Source organism: Myotis brandtii, unplaced genomic scaffold (assembly GCF_000412655.1).
Source record: "Myotis brandtii unplaced genomic scaffold, ASM41265v1 scaffold902, whole genome shotgun sequence".
NCBI lineage: Eukaryota > Metazoa > Chordata > Mammalia > Chiroptera > Vespertilionidae > Myotis > Myotis brandtii.
The window spans coordinates 811,630-833,964 of NW_005371709.1; the positions used below are offsets into that span (position 1 = coordinate 811,630).

The 22,335-nt window shown below is 42.6% G+C and overlaps 1 protein-coding gene across 1 annotated transcript in view; it reads left to right on the forward strand.

Moving 5' to 3' along the window:
- Positions 1–534: 534 nt before the first annotated feature.
- DNMBP (dynamin binding protein) overlaps positions 535–22,335 on the forward strand; it is a 76,192-nt gene continuing 54,391 nt past the window's right edge. The window contains exons 1-4 of the mRNA XM_005885365.2: positions 535–830; positions 5,148–5,301; positions 6,465–6,587; positions 12,029–14,005. Coding sequence (XP_005885427.1) covers positions 5,157–5,301; positions 6,465–6,587; positions 12,029–14,005 — 2,245 coding nt within the window. The 5' untranslated portion in view covers positions 535–830; positions 5,148–5,156. The remainder of the gene's footprint in view (positions 831–5,147; positions 5,302–6,464; positions 6,588–12,028; positions 14,006–22,335) is intronic.

Sequence of the window (22,335 nt, forward strand, 5' to 3'; positions counted from 1 at the left end):
GAATCATTGATTGGCTGCCTCTTGTATGTCCCCCACTAGGGATCAAACCCGCAACCCAGGCATGTCCCCCTGACCAGAATCGAACCCAGGACCCTTCAGTCCGCAGGTTGACGCTCTATCCACTGAGCCAAACCAGCTAGGGCACCACCATCCATCTTAAGAACTTTTTCATCTTCTCAAACTGGAACCCATTCCCCCCTCCCACATCCTCTGGTAACCACCATTCTACTTTTTGTTTCTCTGAGCTTGACTACTCTTGATATCTCATGTTAGTGAAGATATACAGTATTTGTCTTTTTTGTGACTTAGCTTAATGTCCTCAAAGTTCATTAATATTGTAGCATGTATCAGATTGTCCTTCCTTTTAAAGGCTGAATAATATTCCATTGTAGACACACACCACATTTTGTGTATAATATTCCATTGTATGTATGCACCACATCTCGTTTATCCATTCATCTGTCAAAGGTTGCATGACCCACGTTTTTAAATGTTATTTTATTTCTGCATATGAATGCAGTCAGTCTCATGGTTTTACCTTTTACATGTCCAGCCTGATGTTTCACAAATCTACAGGATGACGTAAGAGCACAGCTGTAGGAGCTGAGACATGAAAGGTGAGGGGCCAGAGCAGGCGAGGTGGGCATCATTTGGAGGAAGTGGAGAGTGGGGAGTATTTAAATGTGTGGAAAGACAGGAGAACCCACCATGGATAAAAGAAACAGCATGAAAACAAAGGAACAAGTTCTGGACAGAAAGAGCTGTATGGGAGCGGAGAGTATTTTGCTTGGATTGGCCTGAACCAAGAGGACTACTTCTGAATAAGTGGGGTGAGATAGTTAAACATTTTTGAAGTTTTACCTAAAAAAAAGTATACTGTGCCAGACAAGTTTAGAAAAGCTGGATTAAAAAAGGTTCTTGGCACGATTGTCTCAGTCTTTCATATGCTGGCATGTTTTCTGTCCCTCCAAGACAGAATATGCTTGATAGCCTTCCTCAAGTCAGTCTCGCTCTCTGTCTCTCTAAATTAAGCCTGAGAATCTCTAAAGTTAGAGGACAATGGTCAGGTTATCTGCAGGGTTTTATTTTTTCTTGTAGATTTGAAGTCGATACTTTGGGATAGGAGTCCAGTTGCTTGGGACAAAAGAGAAGTCTCTAAATGCTCTTGTCAGCCACCAACAGGATTAGAGAATAAGTATTTAAAGAATTCTGGGTTAAATGTCATCAGTTGATTAGCCTATCCCGTAGAACCATATTTTTAGCTTGCATGGGAATTTGATTCCATTTGGCTTGATAAACATTGTTGAATATGTGAAAATAGGAAGACCTTGTAAATTCCTAAGCAACCGATAAAAATCGACAGTTTAAAAGATTAACCGGTTCACTGACAGATTAGTGGGGAGAAAAGAATTATGTCCTTGGCCAAGAAGAGAGGAAAATGGTACTTCCAAAAAACAAAACAAAAACCTCTATAAACAAATAATAAGCTCCAGTTAAGATAAATATGTTGACGTACTGGGAGAAATATCTGTGGTTTATTTTTAAATGCATCAGAAATAAAATAAAGAATACTTTAAATGCATCAAAAATAACATGGGTTGATAAATGGATAAAGAGATAGATGATAAGTGATCAAGGAGCGCAGTAAGATATTGGTAGAATCTAAGAGGTGGGTGCAAATTTTTTTTAACTTCATTATTTGAAACTTTTCATAATAAAATGTCAGAGAACCAAAGAGGAAAATGGAAGTCTAAAAAATTTTGAAGGAAGAATCATTGAGATTTAAGAGAAGCAGTGTTTATAGTAAAAAGAACATGGGCATTGGAATCAAGCAGGCCTGAGGTCTGGATCTGGCTTCGCTATTCTCTAGAGCAGTGGTTCTCAACCTGTGGGTCGCGACCCCTTTGGGGGGGGAGGTCGAACGACCCTTTCACAGGGTCGCCTAAAACCATTGGAAAACACATATATAATTACATATTGTTTTTGTGATTAATCACTATGCTTTAATTATGTTCAATTTGTAACAATGAAAATACATCCTGCATATCAGATATTTACATTACGATTCATAACAGTAGCAAAATTACAGTTATGAAGTAGCAACGAAAATAACTTTATGGTTGGGGGTCAGCACAACATGAGGAACTATTAAAGGGTCGTGGAATTAGGAAGGTTGAGAACCGATGTTCTAGAGAGTTAAGTATATTGCTTAGTGGTGGCACTGAGATTTGAACCCATGCAGCCTGGCTCTAGTGCTTTGGTCGAGTTAAGTATATTGCTTAGTGGTGGCACTGGGATTTGAACCCATGCAGCCTGGCTCTAGTGCTTTGGTCTCTCTCTACTTGCAGTGCTGCAATCTCCTTGTCCGTGTCTGGCATGTGATAAATTCTCAAATGATAGCCGTCGCCATTCATTAGTGTACCGTCTGTGGGCTGCAGAGGATGAATGAAGTCTAAGATTTTAATGTTTGATCTGGAAGATTTAGATGCAAACTGGAAGAGAAGAGACGGTTTAGTGTTAGATAAGTGGAAGTAGAGATTTTTATATAAACAGTCTCATGTATTCTCCTAAAGTTCAGTAAATCATTTGCTCACCAAATATTTGAGAGTGTTGTATGTGCCGAGTACTGCTCTAGACCAGTGAATAAAACCGACAAAAATCTCTTTCCTTATAGAGTCTTACATGCAACAGGGGTCTGAAGAATTAAGGATTTGTATATCCCCAATGCGGAATGAGTGCAACAGCGGAACTGCAGGCATTCACAGCAGGAGAAGGTGTTGTTTCCCCAGCAGACTTCAGATGCCCCTGACGCCAGGCCACGAAGGCAGTCATTTCCTCTGCTTTCTCTCAAGCCCATCTGTGCTCCGATTTCCTCTGCAGTTCTTTTGCCTTCCATCTGGAATTGGTGGAACAACTTATATAAGCTATTTATGATTGTTTGAAAACTATATGTTCAGGCTTCTAAAATGGGCCAGATAGGAACAGTGATGGTTGCGTTTCATAGCGTATTCTATGAGCAGAGAAGACTGAGAGAAAAATTCATGAAACTCCACATAAAACAGAGGACACTGAGGTCTCCTTTCCTGTCTCATGCATGAATCCTGTAATTTAGCCAGGCTCTGACTTCAGCGCCCTTCCAGGGCGTGTATCCCTCGGCGATTATGCACTCATTCCAATAGGGTAGGAGGTCAGTCAGTAAAAGTATTTATTGAGCCAGACCCTCCTCCTCTGCTTCTGAGTCATTTTCGGGTAGAGCAAAGACGTTCTCAGGGAGAAGCTTAACTCTTTCAGATGACAAAGGTCACTCCTCAGTGTGATGGGTAGCTCTCTCAGTCATCCTCAGGGCTTATACTTATTCTTTACTGGGTATTGTAGATAACGAGGTATGTATCTAGTCAGATAGTGAGATGGAATTTGTAGTGAGAAAATGTAGCAGAAGGAAACTAATATCCACCTTGTCCCAATTTTGGGGAGTTGTTTTAATACCGTATAGATGGCTAAGAGGCTTGCAAAATACTATGTTTATTTTAGAAAAAAAACATATTTATGACACACCCTTCTGTGGAAATCTGACATCTGGCAGCTTTAGCTCCTTGGAAGACGGCCAGAAACTAAAGCACAGGGCCTCAGAGCACATAAAAAATAACTGTTGAAAAACCCGAGCAGGAACACATGTATTTTACCATCACAGAAGAGTTTGTTAGCCTCTCATTTTGAGCTTGTTTACTTTTTATTTATCTGGGAACTTTGAACAATTTTGGCGGTGATGTGTGGTTTCCCTGCCCCGGGAGATTATAAACAACCATCTAGGAAGAGGTTGGGAAAGTTGACAGAGAAGATAAACTGATAGCAGAGGGAAGGCTGACATCAAAAGAGAAAGACTTAGAAGCTATACAGCACTGGTATGATGTGTTACAACACAGTATAGTAATGTATGGTCTTCATAATGCACTTGTATCCATCAGCCAAAGAATTAAGCCATGTGCAGTGTCTTTTGAAGAAGGCCGAGAGATACATCGTGTGTCCTTTTAAACATGGTCCAAGTTTTGACATGTTGAAATGGTAAATTCTGTAGCGTTTATAAACTTGAAACAGCACACTGTCTAGTGATGCCATATCAGTGACACAGATTTGAGCTTGTAGCTGGTTATGGCAATGATGTGTAGTAATCATTGCTAACATTTACAGAACGTCTACTGTACCAGCCCTGTCCTAGACTTTGGAGACAGGCAGATCCGGGTTCCCAATTCCATCTCTGACTTACTGTGTGACTTTGGACAAATGACATCACCTCTTTGAGCCTGTGTCCTCACATGTGAAGTTGGGGACCAATAATATATGACACCGTATCCATGCAAGGATGCTACGCAAGGTTGGGACATAGATGTCTTTGAACCGAAAACACATTCTTGAGCTGGTGTAGTGTACAAAGTTTTGTCTGGAGGTGCCATCTACATAGCCCGTCTTTGTTCTTTTTTACGAATTTTTACTTTTTCAGTATGTTTGAAACCTCAGCCACTTGTCTGCTGCTGTTATTTACTCTACGTTATTTATTTATTTATTTATTTTGCAGACACATTCTCAGTAGGTTGGAGTCAAATGCCTTCAGTCTGAATTCTGGCCCTGCTGCTGTGAACTAACTCTGGGAGCTTGGACAAATTAGTTTTCTAACTTGCCGAGCCTCAGTATCCTAATTTTAAGATGGTTATGGGAAGTCAATGAAATGCCACATGTAAAATCCCCATGTAAATAAAGTATTTTTAAAAAATACTCTGTAGCCTCGTACTTGAAAAATGTTAATTTCTTTATTGCCCTCTGCAGGCATATTGAAAAGTCTGTATTTCCCAACTTGTATCTTTTCTATCACAGGTATAGGTCACATCCGCCCCCCCCCCGCCCCCCCAGTTCCAGAATGACTTTGAGAATCAAATGAAAAATATCCAAGGGAAATGTATGAGGAAATAATATTTTATAAGAAATAAATGAGACTACTTTGATAATTTTAAGTATAAACTTTTTATTTGCTTAGCTTTGACTTTATTGTAAGTATCTTTATATCTTAAGCTATATCATTCTCAAGACATCTATCTATATTACAGTGTCTTAAAAACTTACGCTTTCCCATTTCTTTTGACCTTTCTGTCCAGGTGATAAACATGGAGGCTGGGTCAGTGGTTCGAGCCATCTTTGACTTCTGCCCGAGTGTATCAGAAGAACTGCCCCTCTTTGTGGGGGATGTTATTGAGGTGTTGGCAGTGGTGGATGAATTTTGGCTTCTAGGAAAGAAAGAGGATGTTACAGGTAAGAGGCACCTACCTCCCGTTTTCCATGCATCTGGTTTCCTTTCTTTTGTTTTTTACAATATAAGTTACCACTAATTTCTTTCATTAATTAGCTTAGGGAAGGATGGCAGTCCCCCCTGCACCCCCCCCTCCCCCCACACTATGCGTCTATGTTAGATGCCATCCTAACTTGCATATGTTTATGTAACTCTGGGTTGGAGTATGTTATACAGTCCTTAGAACAGACCCTGTTGACACTTAGCCCACATTTGTTAGATAATCGGTTATTTCCCAGTAGAAATGATATCTCAGCTGAGACAAAATGAGGAGTAGGAGTTAGCAAGGCAAAGAGGATAGGCAGAGAGAATTGCTTGTTCAAAGGCTCTGGAATGAGAGAGAACACGGAGGGACTGAGAAAAGTTCAGTATGGCATGAAGTGTGAATGGTGGAGGAGGGGGTAGTGCTTGGGAGATGAGCAGAAGTTAGATCATGGAGGACAGACTATGCCATGGTAAGGAGTCACAGAAATGAGAAACCATTCATGTGCTTTAAGGTATTTATCAGATTTTTAGAAAGCTCTCAGCTGCCAATTGAAAGATGGTAGAAAGGGGCAAAACCAAAGGCAGGGAGGCGGGATGGGAGGTTGGTGCGGTAAGCTAGGCAAGAGATGCTGATGGCTTGGCCCAGCGTGGGGGGTCTGGGGGTAAGTGGACAAGTACCAGAGACATTTAGAAGGTGGAGTCAATTAAATCTTCTGATGCTTTCCAACTGACAGGCTCTGTCTCTCGTCTACCTCTACCTACCCATCTTTAGACTCAAATGCTATCTTTTTCATAAAATTTTTCATGTTCTTCCTGACCCATTCTCTCCCTTCTCTGAAATCACATAGTAATTTGTGTACCTGTATCGTGACACTGGATTTTAGAATTGAATTTTTGTTTATGTCTGAACTCGATCTTGTCTGAATTAGATTTTCAGATCTCTGATGGCCAAGACTGTCTTACTCCTCCTCCCCTCTGCAGTGCACCTGGCATAAGTGACATCCAGTAAATATTCATTGGCTGGAATTGCATTTTCTCACTGAGTTTTTAATTGGTCCCTATTAATGGGCTCAGAAAAACAATTTTTGTCCTGGTACATAGGCATAAAATTTTTTTTCAAAATGTTTGCTTTTATTTTCAGGACAGTTCCCCAGTAGTTTTGTGGAAATTGTGACCATTCCCAGCCTAAAAGAAGGAGAAAGGCTGTTTGTCTGTATCTGTGAATTCACATCCCAAGAACCGAACAGTCTTCCCCTCTATCGAGGTAAGTTGATCAAGAGTAGACTGTTTAAAATTAGATCAGTGGAACCCTGGCTGGTTTGGCTCAGTGGATAGAGCATCAGCCTGCAGACTGAGGGGTCCCAGGTTCAATTCCGGCCAAGGGCACATGCCCGGGTTGCGGGCTCGATCCCCAGTGGGGGGCATGCAGGAGGCAGCTGATCAATGGTTCTCTCTCATCATTGATGTTTCTGTCTCTCTTTCCCTCTCCCTTCCTCTCTGAAATCAATAAAGAAATATATATATTTTTAAAATTAGATCAGTAGAGTTGGTCTATTTTGACAAATAGATCTTTTTTGGACTTTTTACAAGTGGCTAACTTCTGGAAGGTCTTTAGCAATACTAAGACAGTGCTGACAATGCCAATGCCTTCTGTTTTAGCAGCATTTTATAATTTCCACAGTATTTTCTCACAATTTCATTCTCATTTGATCCTCAACACAGACCAGGGAGGTTGCAAAATGGGTATTATTAACTGCATTTAATAAATGATGAAAATGAGATTCAAACAATGTTACCTACAGATGAGAAGTTTTGGCCTCAGAATGTGAAGTCCTTTCAGTGGATTACAAGTCCAGCATTGTTTTTCCACTGCCCCATGCTATGGCCACACTTGACTACATATATCTTCTTTCTCATAGAAACCGATATGGTTTTGCTAACCACATTATTATTTATTAATGCATAATAGTAGGGCAGCAGACGTGGTATGGAAATTAAGAGGCAGATGTAAAATAGGCCCATTTACTACTGTACATTGGGTAACATTATTAAAGTTCTCATCAGAACCAGTTTAAAATGGATAGTCAGAGCCAGGTCTCAAATGATATTCCAAGTGTTCCCCACTTTTGTACTCTAATACAGCGGTAGCCTACCTTTCGGACCTCACAGACCACCAGTGGTCCGGGGACCACTGCTCTAATAGACATGTGACCTTCTAAAGATGGACTGTTAACTGTTTCAACAAGTATACTTGATGTAGCCTGTGCATTTCTGCATAAGCACAGACACTTGTATCAATGCAATTCTGTGATGATTCAGAAAACGGTCTCAAATGGTAAAATTTATTTGGAGTTATATTTAAACTCAGCAACAAGTCTATCTCTTAGAAGGATCAATGCAGCCAGGGACACTGACTCTACCAAAAAATAAAGAGAGGGAGGAAAAAAGAGAGCCCCCTGCCCCCCCCTACACACACATACAAAGGTATGTTATTAATATTGTCACTTGCTCTTTGGAGTATGGCTTAATTTTTTAAACCCTGTGTAAGAGAGAGAGAGAGAGAGAGAGAGAGAGAAGGTAGGGAGAGGGAGAAACCTCACAAACCTCCTTAACCCTTGGTCAGTAAGAAGAAAGGAATATTGCATTTCGATCTTAATCTCAAAACCAAATTTGAAAGTTTCTTACACTTCACTTTACACTGAGACTCTGCCTGCGTTCTGTGTACTTCCTTGCTAAGCAGTGTTGGGAAGGCAGGCAGAATAGATCAAGGTGTGATGGCAGGGAACCTTATCTGTCCCTACTCACCTCCCACGGGAGGGCTGTGACCCACGTCAGGCCAGAGGGTGTGGAGACAGGGCCACCTCCATGCCCCCTGACTGGGGATGGGAGGAAACCCCCAACCCAGGTACGTGCCCTTGACCGGGAATCAAAACCAAGACTCTGGTGCAGAGTCCAATGTTCTAACCACTGAGAAACACCGGGGCAAAGATGAACTATTTTTATTGTTCTTTTTTTAAAAAATATTTTTTATTGGTTTCATAGAGGAACAGAGAGATAGAAACATTAATGATGAGAGAGAATCATTGATCAGGTGCCTCCTCCATACCTCTTACTGGGGTTCGAGCCCAAAACCCGCGGGCATGTGCCATGACAGGGAATTGAACCAGGACTTCCTGGTTCATAGGTCGATGCTCAGCCACTGAGCCACAATGGCTGGGCTATGTTTATTATTCTTAACCTGGGATTCCTAGAGTTCACAGAGGTGCTTTGGGGGACCTTGTTTCCCAATAATTAGCTGGAGTTTTGTGTGTATGTACATTTTTCCGGGGAGATTCTAACTAGAACCCCAGAGATTCTTCCAGCAGATGTCACCCTTTCTCCTTTTCCCAAAGCTATCTTATTGTTTTGGACTGTTCCCTGTATTTGGAGTTATATTTAAACTCAGCAACAAGTCTGTCTCTTAGAAGGATCAATGCAGCCAGGGCCACTGACTATACCAAAAAATAAAGAGAGAGAGGGAGGAAAAAAAGAGAGTCCCCTGCCCCCCCCCCCCCTACACACACATACAAATGAGAGTATTACAAAGAAAAGAGAAAAAAAATTAGTGGGAGATGAATATCACTAATCATTGTCCTACATAACACAATGCTTATTCCTTGCCTATAACTTTGTTTCTAGGCCACTTCCTCATCCCCCAAAAAGGACCAATAAAAAATAAACTGAACAACTTATTTAAAAATATTTATCAGTCAAATCTGTGATGTGAGATATCAGGATTAAGGTTCTGATATCGCTCATATGTAAACCTAAGTAAAATATATGGTTAATCTGCATAAAGCACATAGTGCCCTGGGCATTAGGATTCAATGAGGTATCTAATACTCAGAGTCAGATTACTTGTATTCAGATTCTAAGAAGACTTGCATTCATTCTTATTTATTCCTGATGCATTTCTTGTTTAAATAAAACAATCCAACCAGAAGAAATAAGCAGTGTGGCCTCTGGGATTCATTGTGCATGAGTGAGGCTCAGGCTAAGGGTCACCACACTTCTTAGTTTTCTGTTCTCGACATCTGGCCACTGTACTCCAGGAGTTCCTCATGTTGGTGTCTCAGAAGTCTAGAAATGACCACTAGGTAGCCTGCATTCCTAAGGGGTCACCTAGGATGCCAGGGAAATAGCTGCATGGATCTTTCAGATGAAAAGGAAAGACTCATGCTAAAATTCAGCAAACAGGATTATAAAATAAGGGTGTTGAACAATGATCTCTAAAGTGCTTTTCAGGAAGCTAAATGGTGATTTTTTAAAAAATCACCTTTATTATACAGAAATAACCAACAGAATGACAGTCTATCTATATATATAAAGCCTAAGCGACTGTTAGGACTGGTCAACCGAACGACCAGTTGACTGGTCACTATGACACACACTGACCACCAGGGGGCAGATGCTCAATACAGGAGCTGTCCCTGGTGGTCCGTGTGCTCCCATAGCCAACCTCCCAAGGTCCCTCCCCCCGGCTGGCTGGCCCTGATCGCTGGCCAGGCCAAGGGACCCCACCTGTGCACAAATTTGTGCACCGAGTCTCTAGTCAGGTAATAAAGCTTAGTAAGATCGTCACCCAGCTGAAAATAGGAAAACAAGGCTTATTATAAGAGTTTCATGGAGATCTGGCAAAACAAAGAAAATATTATAATTCTACAGCTTTAAGAAGTCCAGTTCATTTCAAAGCCAGTAGAGTAGGAGGTATGGCATGCTTTTATTCTTATTCACCAGCAGGCCTATTCACCAAAAGGCTATTGTGTCTGAACAGTAGCTGTGTCCAGCGAGCTCCCTTGTGGCCCTAATGGACTGGCCTTAGAGCTGGTGAGGGGAAATCGCTTGTAGTTATCAGGACCGTAAGCTCTGACCAGTGGGCATTGAATCATAAATTAAAGGAATATAGAAATATAGGACCAAGACCTTATTTTTCAGGAATACAGTATCAAATCAGTGAAAATGTATTGGGTGCCTACCACTAAGTGCAAAATTTTACATTAGAGGCTGTGTAGTATATAAAAATATAAGTGTCAAAATTAGTAATATGGATCATTTACTATGATCATTTACATAAGATGAACGTGGTCTTCTAGGTTCTTTAGAGTGGCATGCTAAGGTTTCAGATGAAGAGGCTTATATAGGAGATAATGAGAGTCCCTTCGTGTGAAATAGGGTCTCATAGGTGACATATATTGGATAGCTGGGGGTGGGAGCAGGGGATATTATGAGTGGATAGGAATGCCAAGTTACATTGAGGTGAAACATGTAGCTTAGTAACTAAACCTCTTTAGAGAGTATTCAGAGCAAACTTATTGTTTATATATTTCAGGTAGTAAGAATAGGATTATTAGAGAAGAAGCCTTTGACAGAAGGAAGAAGCCTTCATGCTTCAGGGTAAATGTTTGAGCAGGGAAAGGATATGATAAAATTGATATAGTTATAATCTTGGGCATGAATCACTTGGTAGACTGGAAGAGACAGTGTCTAAGGGCAAGATTTATAAGAGTGAGATAACGTGAGTTGGATTAAGGTGGAAGCAAAGAGCAAGTAATGAATGGAATAAATATTCTGAAGGAAGAAATTAGAGGAAAAAAGGAAGTTAGCAGCATGGAGCTTGTTTTGGAGGGAAGGTATAGTTCATTTATTTGATAGTTAGAATTGAAGAATCACTAACAAATGGACAACAGAGCTTTGCTTACATGGGTCTATTAATATTTTACCATATTAGCTATAAAAACTGAGAAATTTTAAAATGTTTATTCATTTTTTAAAAGCCATGACATACTAATATAAATAGTATATTTTTAGCAAAAATAACTAGTTTTCTAAGCAATGAACATTTAATTCTTACAATGTTGTTTTATATTTTTGCAGATCTGTTTAATTTAATAAAAGAAAGCTGGATTCTCAGATTTGTATCTGTTTTCATGTTGTTTTGAGTGAAGTATATGAAGACAGTATGATAGTTTTGACCTTCTCAGACCCTCTGAAAAGAACTTGGGGACCCCCTTGCCCCAGATCCCATGGACCACACTTTGAAAATCAATGTTTTACAGTAATTTTCAGTATATTGTCATTAAATTGTCAAAATTCACTAAGTTGTCAAAAGTGTTCTTTGCTTAAAACTCTAAGTGTATATTTCTTGAATTCGGTAAATGTTTAAAATGTTGGGTTACAGTATTAGAGTAATGCTAGAGGCCCGGTGCACAACATTCATGCACTGTGGGGTGGGGTCCCCTGCAGCCCGGCCTGCACCCTCTCGCAGGGACCCCTCGGGGGATGTCTGCCTATTGGCTTAGGCCCGATTTCCCCTGGGGATTGGGCCTAAGCCAGCAGTCAGATATCCCTCTTGCAGTCTGGGGCTCTCGCAGTCCGGGACCCCTCGCTCCTTACCACCAGCCTACAGTGGAGGCAGAAAAGGCTCCCGCCACCGCCTCTGCGCTCGCCAGCCATGAGTCCGGCTTCTGGCTGATCGGTGCTCCCCCTGTAGGAGCACATTCACCACCAGGGGGCTGCTCCTGTGGTGAGCATCTGCCCCCTTGTGGTCAGCGAGCGTCATAGCGACTGGTAGGTCTGCCGTTTGGTCAATTTGCATATTACGGTTTTATTAGGAAGGATTCTTCGGGGGTGATGACTGGGGCCATTATCTTTGCTTCTCTTTTTTAGGTGACCTTGTGATTCTCGATGGCGCTCCCACTGCCGGCTGGCTGCAAGGCCGAAGCTGCTGGGGTGCCCGGGGCTTCTTCCCGTCCTCGTGTGTTCGGGAGCTCTGCCTGTCCTCGCAAAGCCGGCAGTGGCACTCGCAGAGTGCCCTGCTGCAGATTCCCGACTATTCAATGGGACAGGCCCGGGCGCTGATGGGGCTCTCTGCTCAGCTGGATGAGGAGCTGGACTTCAGAGAAGGGGATGTGATTACCATTATCGGAGTTCCTGAACCAGGCTGGTTTGAAGGGGAACTAGAGGGTCGAAGAGGCATTTTCCCCGAAGGTTTTGTAGAACTTTTGGGGCCCCTGAGGACTGTGGATGAGTCGGTGAGGTCTGGAAATCATGATGACTGCATGGAAAATGGTGAAGTAGACACCCCTACAGGAGAAGAGGAGAGAGGGCCAGACGAGGAGGATGAGCAGCCAGGGACCTACGGAATCGCCCTCTACAGGTTCCAAGCCCTGGAGCCGAATGAGTTGGATTTTGAGGTAGGCGATAAGATCCGGATTCTGGGGACCCTGGAAGATGGCTGGCTGGAAGGATCACTGAAGGGCAGGACAGGCATCTTTCCTTACCGGTTTATAAATTTATGTCCTAAAACAAAGGTGGAGGAAACTGTGGTCCTGCCACAGGAAAGCAGCCTTAGCAGGGTCCCTGAAACGTCTTTGGATTGCTCAGAGAACTCCTTAGTACTGGGAGAAAAAGGACATGAATCTCATGAGTATGAAGAAGAGAAGTCCAACTGTATTATTTCTGAAACATCTGCTTCTCCCCCAGATCATCTGACCTCTGAATATGAAGTAAACACAATCTCTCATTGGGATGAGGGCACCTGCAGGGGGCCGCCGAGAAGCCCAGGCACAGGGCATGGACAGCCTCTTGCCAAAGACTCTGCCACAAAAGATTCTTCAGAGGTCGTCAATGGTGTTTCCTCCCAACCTCATGTACCTTTCCACCCCCAACTGCAGAAAAACCAGTATTATTCTAGAGCAGGAGGGAGCCAGCCGAGCTCAGGGCAGTTCTCTGACCCCTTTCCTCTAGAAGCAAGGACTAGAGACTATTCCAGCCTCCCTTCCAGGAAAACATCCTCCCAGCCGAAAACCCTTACGCAGCGAGCGTCTCCTTTTCCTGAAGGCTCTTCTCTTTCAGCCTCTCGGGTGGTCAGGCCTAGCCAGTTGAGCCCTCAACTCCAGGGCAAGGCAAGGTGTACCAAAAAGTACCACACACTCAAAGAAAAAAATGCTGCCCGCTTTTGTTCAGAGATGAAGCCTGGTCTGCAAGACACGGCGCCCGCTGTGGAAGCATTGGCCCTTCCACAGGGAGACGGCAACGTTGACCTGGATTCGAAGTTGACGCAACAGCTGATAGAGTTTGAGAAGAGCTTGTCAGGCGCTGAACCGGATAAAATTTTGCGCCACTTTTCAATCGTGGACTTTAGCTCTGAGAAGGATATTGTCCGAGGTTCCTCGAAGCCAATCACCCAGCAGGAGCTGCCTGGGAGGAGAAAGGCCCTAAGGCCACCGCCACCCCGTCCAGCACCCACTTCTCCCCATTTGCTGGTGGACCAGAACCTGAAACCCGAGCCACCCTTGGCAGTGCGGCCCTCTCGCCCAGCTCCCCTGCCTCCCTCAGCGCAGCAGAAAACGAATGCGGTACCCCCCAAACTCCTAACCTGTAACCGTCCCACCTGTGAGACCCTAGGAAAGGAGGCCCCTGAGAATATCGAAAAGCCTTTGGACCAAACTTCCCAGTGTCCATTAGTATTGGTGAGAATTCAGGAAATGGAACAGGACTTGGATATGTATAGAAGGGCTTACGAAGAGCTACACTTAATGCTGGAGAAGCAAGAGGAATCCTTAAGGGCAGAGACCCTGGAGAATCTAGCATTCTACGAGAGCAACATTGAAAATTTGAATATGGAACTCCAGCAACTTAGAGGTAAGTGATGAGGAAATAATATATACTTATTTCTTGACATAAGTCCAAGTAGTAGCCTACCCATATTTTTTAGGGATATGTTACCATCTTGGATTGACAAAGAATGATTTGCTTTTTCATGACCTAATTTCTTCTCTCACCACAATTAGACTGCTCTGTCTTGATGTATCTTATGACCATTGTGGCCTCCTGACTTTGTTTGCAGCTCGGTGACATTTATACCTCCTATACTGCTATGACATCCATAGCAGTCATGTAGATGGGAAGTCCCCAAATATAGCTTTCTTTAACCTGGCCCTTCTAAAGGACTGAAGATGTCTAGGCTAAGACTCATGAGAAAACTGCATCTTGTATTTTTGTGGTCTATAGACTAGATTTCAATAATAATAATAATAACTTACATTTCTTAGCTTGTTAATAAGCATTTGTTACCATTTACTTACACAAAGAATCTTCACAGCCACCCTGAAGGTACCGGGGATAATTCATATGGCTACTTTATAGATGGTGAAACTAAAGGTTGTAGAGATTAAGTCACTAGTCCAGGGAGCAAGGATTTGAGCCCATGGTTTTAACTACTCCAGCTTACTGCTTCCCACCTTGCACATTTTTGCACATTCAGAAGTTTAAATGCTGTTCCTTAATTTGGGGGTGACCAGCCTCTGGAGACTTCATTCATATTCACCAGACTACCAGGAGAAATAATTTACAAAGTAGGAAAAGTTAGAGAGTGAGACAACAGCAGTTGTTCTAAGACCCAAGGAGTAGCCTCTTCATATCCACCAGGCTACCAGAAGAAATAATTTGCAAAGTAGGAAAAGTTAGAGTGAGACAACAGCAGTTGTTCTAAGACCCAAGGAGAACCTGACCTCAGGCCACTTCGGCATGTGCCCGAGGGCTCTGCACTTGCATGTCATCAGCATAGTGAATAATAAAAGTATTCTGTGGGTCTAGAAATTACAGGATACTAATAAGAGATAAAGCAGGAGAATGGTGACCCAGAGAGACTGGGCCAAGATGACAGACCAAGTACACATACCTACTCCCTCGTCCTTTAGATTTCTAAAAGTGAATGAAAAAACATAATTCAAAATCCCAAGAAGAGTATTATCAGAAGGCTGGAAATTGAGTGATTTTCTGAAAGGATCCTTGGGTAAGAAGTAAAAAAAAACAAAAAACAAAAAAACACACTTCTACATGTCATTAAAATATATATCTTGTCACAATATTTTGGTTCGTCATAATAATAAACCAACAACACACTTCTACATGTCATTAAAATATATAATCTTGTCACAATATTTTGGTTCGTCATAATAATAAACTTCATTTATTTTATATATATTTCTCATCTATATACTGATATAAAAATCTCTAAAACTTTAGTGCAATCCTAAACTAACACAGGAAAATTATTCACTGTTGATTATTAAGGTCACTAATATTATCATTTAAGAACATGTAAATAAAAAGTTTTTAAAAATACAGGATAATTTATAATTTTAGGAATTGCCAGAAATTCCAGTTTCTTATTCCTGAACCCCAAAGATTACTCTCCTTGCTGAATGTATTTTATTTTATTTTTTTAAATATATTTTTATTGATTTCAGAGAGGAAGGGAGAGGGAGAGAGAAATATCAATGATGACAGAGAATCATTGATCGGCTGCCTCCTGCACGCCCCCTACTGGGGATTGAGCCTGCAACCCAGGCATGTGCCCTTGACTGGAATAAAACCTGAGACCCTTCAGTCTGCAGGCTGTCGCTCTGTCCACTGAGCCAAACCTACTAGGGCTATCCTTGCAGAATTTAGAGCTGCTGACCAACAACTGAACGAAACAAGTGCCAATTCTCTCTCTGGAATGAGGTGCTTTCCTCTCAGGTCTTAAAGTTTTCCAAATACCAGGACTAGCACACAGTAAAAGACAGTCAGACACACAGGGAGTGTAGACCACACTAATGAGAACCAGGTGGCATCACAAACAGTCCCACTAAGACTTAATATCATACACAGACTACTTATTACCTTATGTAAAGAAAATAAAAAAACAAGCTGAGAGATATCTGCAGCAAACAGGAAACTATAGAACAAGCAATTTCAATTCAATTTCATCCAGTTAAACTAAATTCAATTATGAAGTATTTAATAAGTCTACTTCCTGCAGTGTGTGGGAAATGACACACTGACTAATACACAGTATCTGTCTTCTCAGTAGGCTTAACATTTTCATTGAGAGGCACAGAAACACTAAAAATAATACCAACCAGAATTAAGTAAATATTGTAGCAAAAGTTCTTTAAATCTTAGGCCTTAAATGTCAAGATTAGAGATTGTACTAGACTGGATTCAGGGAATAAAGCCTGGTGTTTAAATTGATTAATTTCCTCCTCTTTCAAGGGACTAATTTTATTGTTGGATATGCTTTTTATGAAGACAGAAAAAGATGACCTTAAGAGGCTCTGTCAGTGATTGCAAGAAATAAGTAATTGCACCATATTAGCAATTGATATAAAAAAGAAAATCAAGTCAACATTAATACACTGAATGTGGTATTTAGTGGATTCAAATAAAGAAAAGTCTTTCTGATTAAGACTCTACCCACCTACTGTACATAATAAGAGATAATGATCTTTTACAGTATTAATTTTTTAGAATTAAAAAACACATAGTAAGAATACCGACCGAATATTCAATTAGTCCTGAAAAGAAGATCAGTTGAATAAAGGAGAATACCAGTTTCATCACGTAGTCCCAGTCCATTAACCCACATATCCATTGAAAAACACTGCGTGGTATTTTTAAGGATAGAAGACATAACATTTCTGTGAAACACTATTAATTCTCAAAAGTATCGTTATTGAGAAATTCTTGCTGGCTTGAATGTGGGAGGCTTTTGTTCTGCCACCTGTGTATTTAATGCAGGAATAGTTTAGAAGTATATCTCAAAACTGGTAGATGGAGAATCCTAGGGCTTGCTATGGCTTTGGGGATGTAGTGAAGTGTCAGAACTGCCAATGTAAGGCCTTATTTTGCTTCTAAAACTTGATATTCTTGGACCATCGCATATAAGATTTGTGCAAAATATACTCTGCACATAACTTTGTTAATATTTACCTTATTTGCAAGAATGATTCACTGTTCGCACGCGCGCGCACACACACGTAACATAGCAACAGCTACAAGCAAAACAATCTGGTTAGATTTTGATTATTTTCTCTCCTAGGTACTCTTGTCCCGGGGAATCTTAATCTTTTACTCTGTGTGGATATTTTCTGCTCTTTCTTTCAACTTAACATCTGTGGATTCCTTCAAACTAGGAACATCTCTACACTAATTGTTAAGCTTTATTCTCACAGGAGTATTAGCGTATTTTCTCTGGGTTTCCAGATTTCTCAGCTGATTCTTTTTAGGATTCAAAAAGACAAATTTCCCAAGAAGGAATTCCCACATGGAAACACTAGTCACTCTCAGTCCAGTTCCACCTTAAACTGACTTCAAGGCTTAAAGTAGCTTGGATGACCAGGGACCCAGCTGTAATTTTGCAAGAGGGCTGGTCAATTCTGACTTACTCTCAGGAATCTGTTGGAATCTTAGCTTATTACATGAAAGGTCTCCTTCTGGACTCCTCCCCTTGCCACTCTGGCATTGAGTTTTGGGTCCCTTCTCCCCAGAGAGCCATTGAACTAAAAGTTCCATTTTCTGCGGCTGGCAAGCACTCTGGGGCAATGCAGTTTCTGTGGTTTTGGCCTGTACATTACCATCTTGTCAATGTGTTGATAGTTTTAAGTTTGTTTGTTTTTATATTTCCTCTAATTTTTAAAGCTGTTTTTCTGTGAGAGGGTGGGTTCAGGTAACCTAAACTTCCTTTATTGGAAATACAAAGCCCAGTATTAGTAGTTTCAGGTGAGCCAGTGTTTGGCTCTGAGAATTAGGAGTTTTAAATTTGGAATCATTATGTAGAGTCCGCGTAGACTATTAGGAGGCATTTCTGATTGTGTGTTGGAGAATGAAATGTCACTTTGTTGGCTTCAGGATGGTACTGGATTCAACCACGCATTCATCCAGCAGCTGTTCATTGAGTTCTTACCATGTGCCAGGCACTGTGCAGGGTATATACCACAGTGAGAAACATGGATGTGCTCTCTGTTCTCAAGGAGCTTCAGATCAAATGAATTGCTAATTAATTAATTAAGGTACGTATCTAAAACACAATACCCTCAAATCTGATAAAAGGGTTGCTTTCTGAAGCAGTGGAAACATTCAGGGTTAGTACACGTACTCCGAATTCCCAGCACAAGTTACTTGTGGAAGCCCTGACTAGGACTACACTCTGCACCGAGAGAATCTCCTTGTAGCACATCACAGTTCTTTCCTGTCTGTAGGAGAGGTTCATCAGCCTGCATCTGACAAATAGCATTGTGCATTCATTTCTTTACTCAGCAAACATTTCTTGAGTACATACTATGAGCCAGCCACTAGTTGTGCATTGATTAATTAAAAAGGCACAGTCATTGTATCATTCACATTTGTATATCTTTGAAACACTAGTGATTTTACTGATTTTAACCTCTACATTTACTCACTATCTGTCTTGCTGCCTTTGAATCGTGGTAGTTACTTTTGGTGTGGGCCAGACCCCGTGGTTCTGAACAGTGGATGGTAAACTGTAGAGTGAGTCAGCCTCTTCTGCATCAGGAACCTTGCCCCTAAACTTCTCTCTTCCCTTTAAGGTAATGCCAAGAGGAAGGATGACCAGAGACTCTTGGGGTAATTTTTAATTTTAATTAAAATTAAATGTTGCAAAGCAAATCAGAATACGTTTTTCAGGAGATTAGCATTTTCAGCAAGATATTGGGTGGAACCTAGGGCCCATAAAGAGAGCCATTAGATTAACAAGTTGGAGAATTACTGATATGGAACAATGACATCTTTATATTAAAGTGATACATAATATTCCAAACATATTTTTAAACTTTGAAAGTATGGTTTTTCCATGTACTGAAGCAAGTTGTTATTCTGAAGACTCCTTGGGATACTTCGGGTATAAAAATCCTTTCTTGAATTAGTAAAAAATAATAGATTTAAATAGTCAAATAATTTTCTGATCTTTCAAAATAAAAGCTTATGTAAAAGAAATAACAACCTTTCTTTCTAGTTTGTCAATACATAAGAAAAAGCAAGCAAGTATCCTCGACTGTATAACATCTGGTTTGGGGTGTTGCCTCGGTAAAAATTAGCTCAGTTATTTCCAATGAACTTTATCTTGGTATAAAACAGCAATCATAGTCAGAAGCCATTAGTAGACTATTAATTCAGGACAGAAACTAGTTTTTTCTAAGTTTTTTTTTTTAGGATAGATGTTTTAATGTATGTCAAGAAATGTAGCTTAGAATAGTTAGCTTAGTTATGATTAACCTGTGAATCACTATTCTTTGAAGTTTGTAGCATGGCTTCAGAACATTTTCTTACCCTCAGCTCCAGGCCAAGAGGTGGAGACACTGGAAAAGATCCAGGGACTTCAAGTATCGGTTTCAGATTTCACAGAGGTTTTGCAGTGCTTAGTGAAAGGACCGGTCTCTTGCTAGCATGGGACCCCTCAGCCACAGCATTCATGCCTCCAGGCCCATATCTGAGCGTGCTGCTCCTTCTACCAGATGTAGTGAGACCCAAAGACTAAAAACTCAGGGGCAGTCATTTATTCAACAAATATTGTTATGCTCCTGCTATATTCCAGACAGTGTTCTGAAGTTACAGCAGCGATCTTTGCCCTCATGGGGAGAGAGAAACAAGAAGTAAAGCTGTGTATGTACTAGTATTAGAAGGCAAAATTATCGGGAAACCTCACTGAAAAGTGACATTTTAGGGAAGATCTGAATGACTGTAAGGAGCCAGCTAAGCCATTTTTTTGGGCGGGTGGTGGGGGGCGATTGTTCCAGGCAGATGGGACAGGATAAGTACAAGAGCGTGTCTGGTGTTGGAGGAATAGCAAGGAGGTCCATTCAGCTAGAGCAAAGGCATGGGCTTTGTTAGTACAGCATTTGGGTAAAACGAGAAGCCTTGGGAAGGCTTGGAGCAGTGGAGTGATATGATCTGACTTACAACTTTACAGAGTTACTCTGGCTGCAGTGTTGCTAATAGACGAGAGACCAGCTAGGAGGCTACTGCAGTGATCCAGGCAAGAGATGATGGCAGAGGAGAGATGATGAGAAGTGCTCAGCTCTAGGTCTATTTTAAGAGCCAGTAGGACTTGCTGGTGGATTAGACATGAGGTATCAGAGGGAAAAAGAAGTCAAGAATGACCCTGAGGGCTGGTTGGCATGGCTTAGTGGTTGAGCGTTGACTTATGAACCAGGAGGTTGAGCTTCGATTCCTGGGCATATGCCTGGGTTGCAGGCTTGATTCCCAGTGTGGAGCTTGTGGAAGGCAGCTGATCAATGATTCTCTCTATTGATGTTTCTATCTCTCTCTCTCTCCTTCTCCCCTCCTCTCTGAAATCAATTTTATATATATACTAGAGGCCTGGTGCACAAAATTTGTGTACTGGGGGTGGGGTCCCTCAGCCTGGCCTGTGCCCTCTCACAGTCCGGGACCCCTCGCTCCTTACCGCCCGCCTGCTCGCTGCTCCTTAGCACTGCCACAGAGGCGGGAGAGGCTTCCATCACTGCTGCTGCACTCGCCAGCCATGAGCCCGGCTTCTGGCTGAGCGACGCTCCCCCTGTGGGAGCGAACTGATCACCAGGGGGCAGCTCCTGTGTTGAGCATCTGCCCCCTGGTGGTCAGTGTGCATCATAGTGACTGGTCGTTCTGGTTGGTCTGCCTTAACGGTTGCTTAGGCTTTTATTATATACTAGGGGCCCAGTGCACAAATTCTTGAAAGGAACTGTGGGCCTTGAGGCTGTAGTAGGCACAGAGGCGGGTCTTAGCCCATCCTCCGCGCCCCCGCCTGGCCCCTCCCGCCATGGCCCCCTGTCCCCTGTCTGTGGGCAGTCCTGCTTCCGCCACCGCTGCTCCCATGTGCTGACGATGCTGGGCCCACTTGCACCTGCTGAAGTCGCGGAGCGATTGGGGCCGGCTCTGTCAGCAGGTACAAGCGGCAGCTGCTCCCCCAATTGCCCCTCAGGAGCAGGGGGAGGTGGAGAAGCCCTCAGGGGTGATCAAGGCTGGCAGCCGCCACTCGCACCCACTGATGGCGCTGAGTGATCAGGACCGGCGCTGGGCACTGGCAGCGGGTGCGAGTGGCAGCTCTGGCACTGGCAGTGGGTGCGAGCGGGGCCAGCACTGGCAGTGGGTGCAAGTGGCAGCTCTGGCACTGGCAGTGGGTGCGAGCGGGGCCAGCACTGGCAGTGGGTGCAAGTGGCAGCTCTGGCACTGGCAGTGGGTGCGAGCGGGGCCAGCACTGGCAGTGGGTGCAAGTGGCAGCTCTGGCACTGGCAGTGGGTGCGAGCGGGGCCAGCACTGGCAGTGGGTGCAAGTGGCAGCTCTGGCACTGGCAGTGGGTGCGAGCGGGGCCAGCACTGGCAGTGGGTGCAAGTGGCAGAGCAGGTGCAAGCACCGGGTGGGACCGCGTGTGCGGGCGCAAAGAATTTTCAGTAACTACCAGAGGCTTTCCCCGATGACAGTGACCAGTGCCCTGCCTTGGTCTGGCGCCCCTACTCACCTGCTTCATCATCTTACAGCAGCCGGCGCCCACCATATTCCACACACACCCCTTGGTGGTCAGCACACGTCATAGCGACCGGTTGTTTGGTTGTTCTGGTTGTTCCGCCGTTTGGTCTATTTGCATATTAGCCTTTTATTATATAGGAGATATATATATATGCGCACACACACTGTATATAATAATGACCCTGAGGATGATCAACTGGAAGGATTGGAGTTTCCAGTAATTTCTCAATTAATATCAAGAACTGCAGGAGATATTGGTTGGTGGAGGAGGTGGGACAGCTCAGTTTTGATTATATTGGGTTGCTCATAAGACATCCAGGTAGAAGTATTGATTAGACAGTTTGATATATAGGCCCAGAGTTCAGGGGAGAGGTTAGGGCTAGAGACATAAATTTGGGACAAATAAATTTTGACAGCACATAGACATAAATGTTGACAGCACATAGACATTATTTAAAACCATGACTTTTAGTAAGATTACTAAAAAAAATAAAGTATAGAGGCTGGCTGGGGTGGCTCAGTGGTTGAGCATCAACCCATGAACCAAGAGGTCAGTGGTTTGATTTCTGATCAGGGTACATGCCCTGGGTGCATACCAGTGAGCACACAGAGGTGGAGGCCAGAGAGAAAGTTGGCCTAGGGGTCTGCTTTTATCGGGGTGGGAG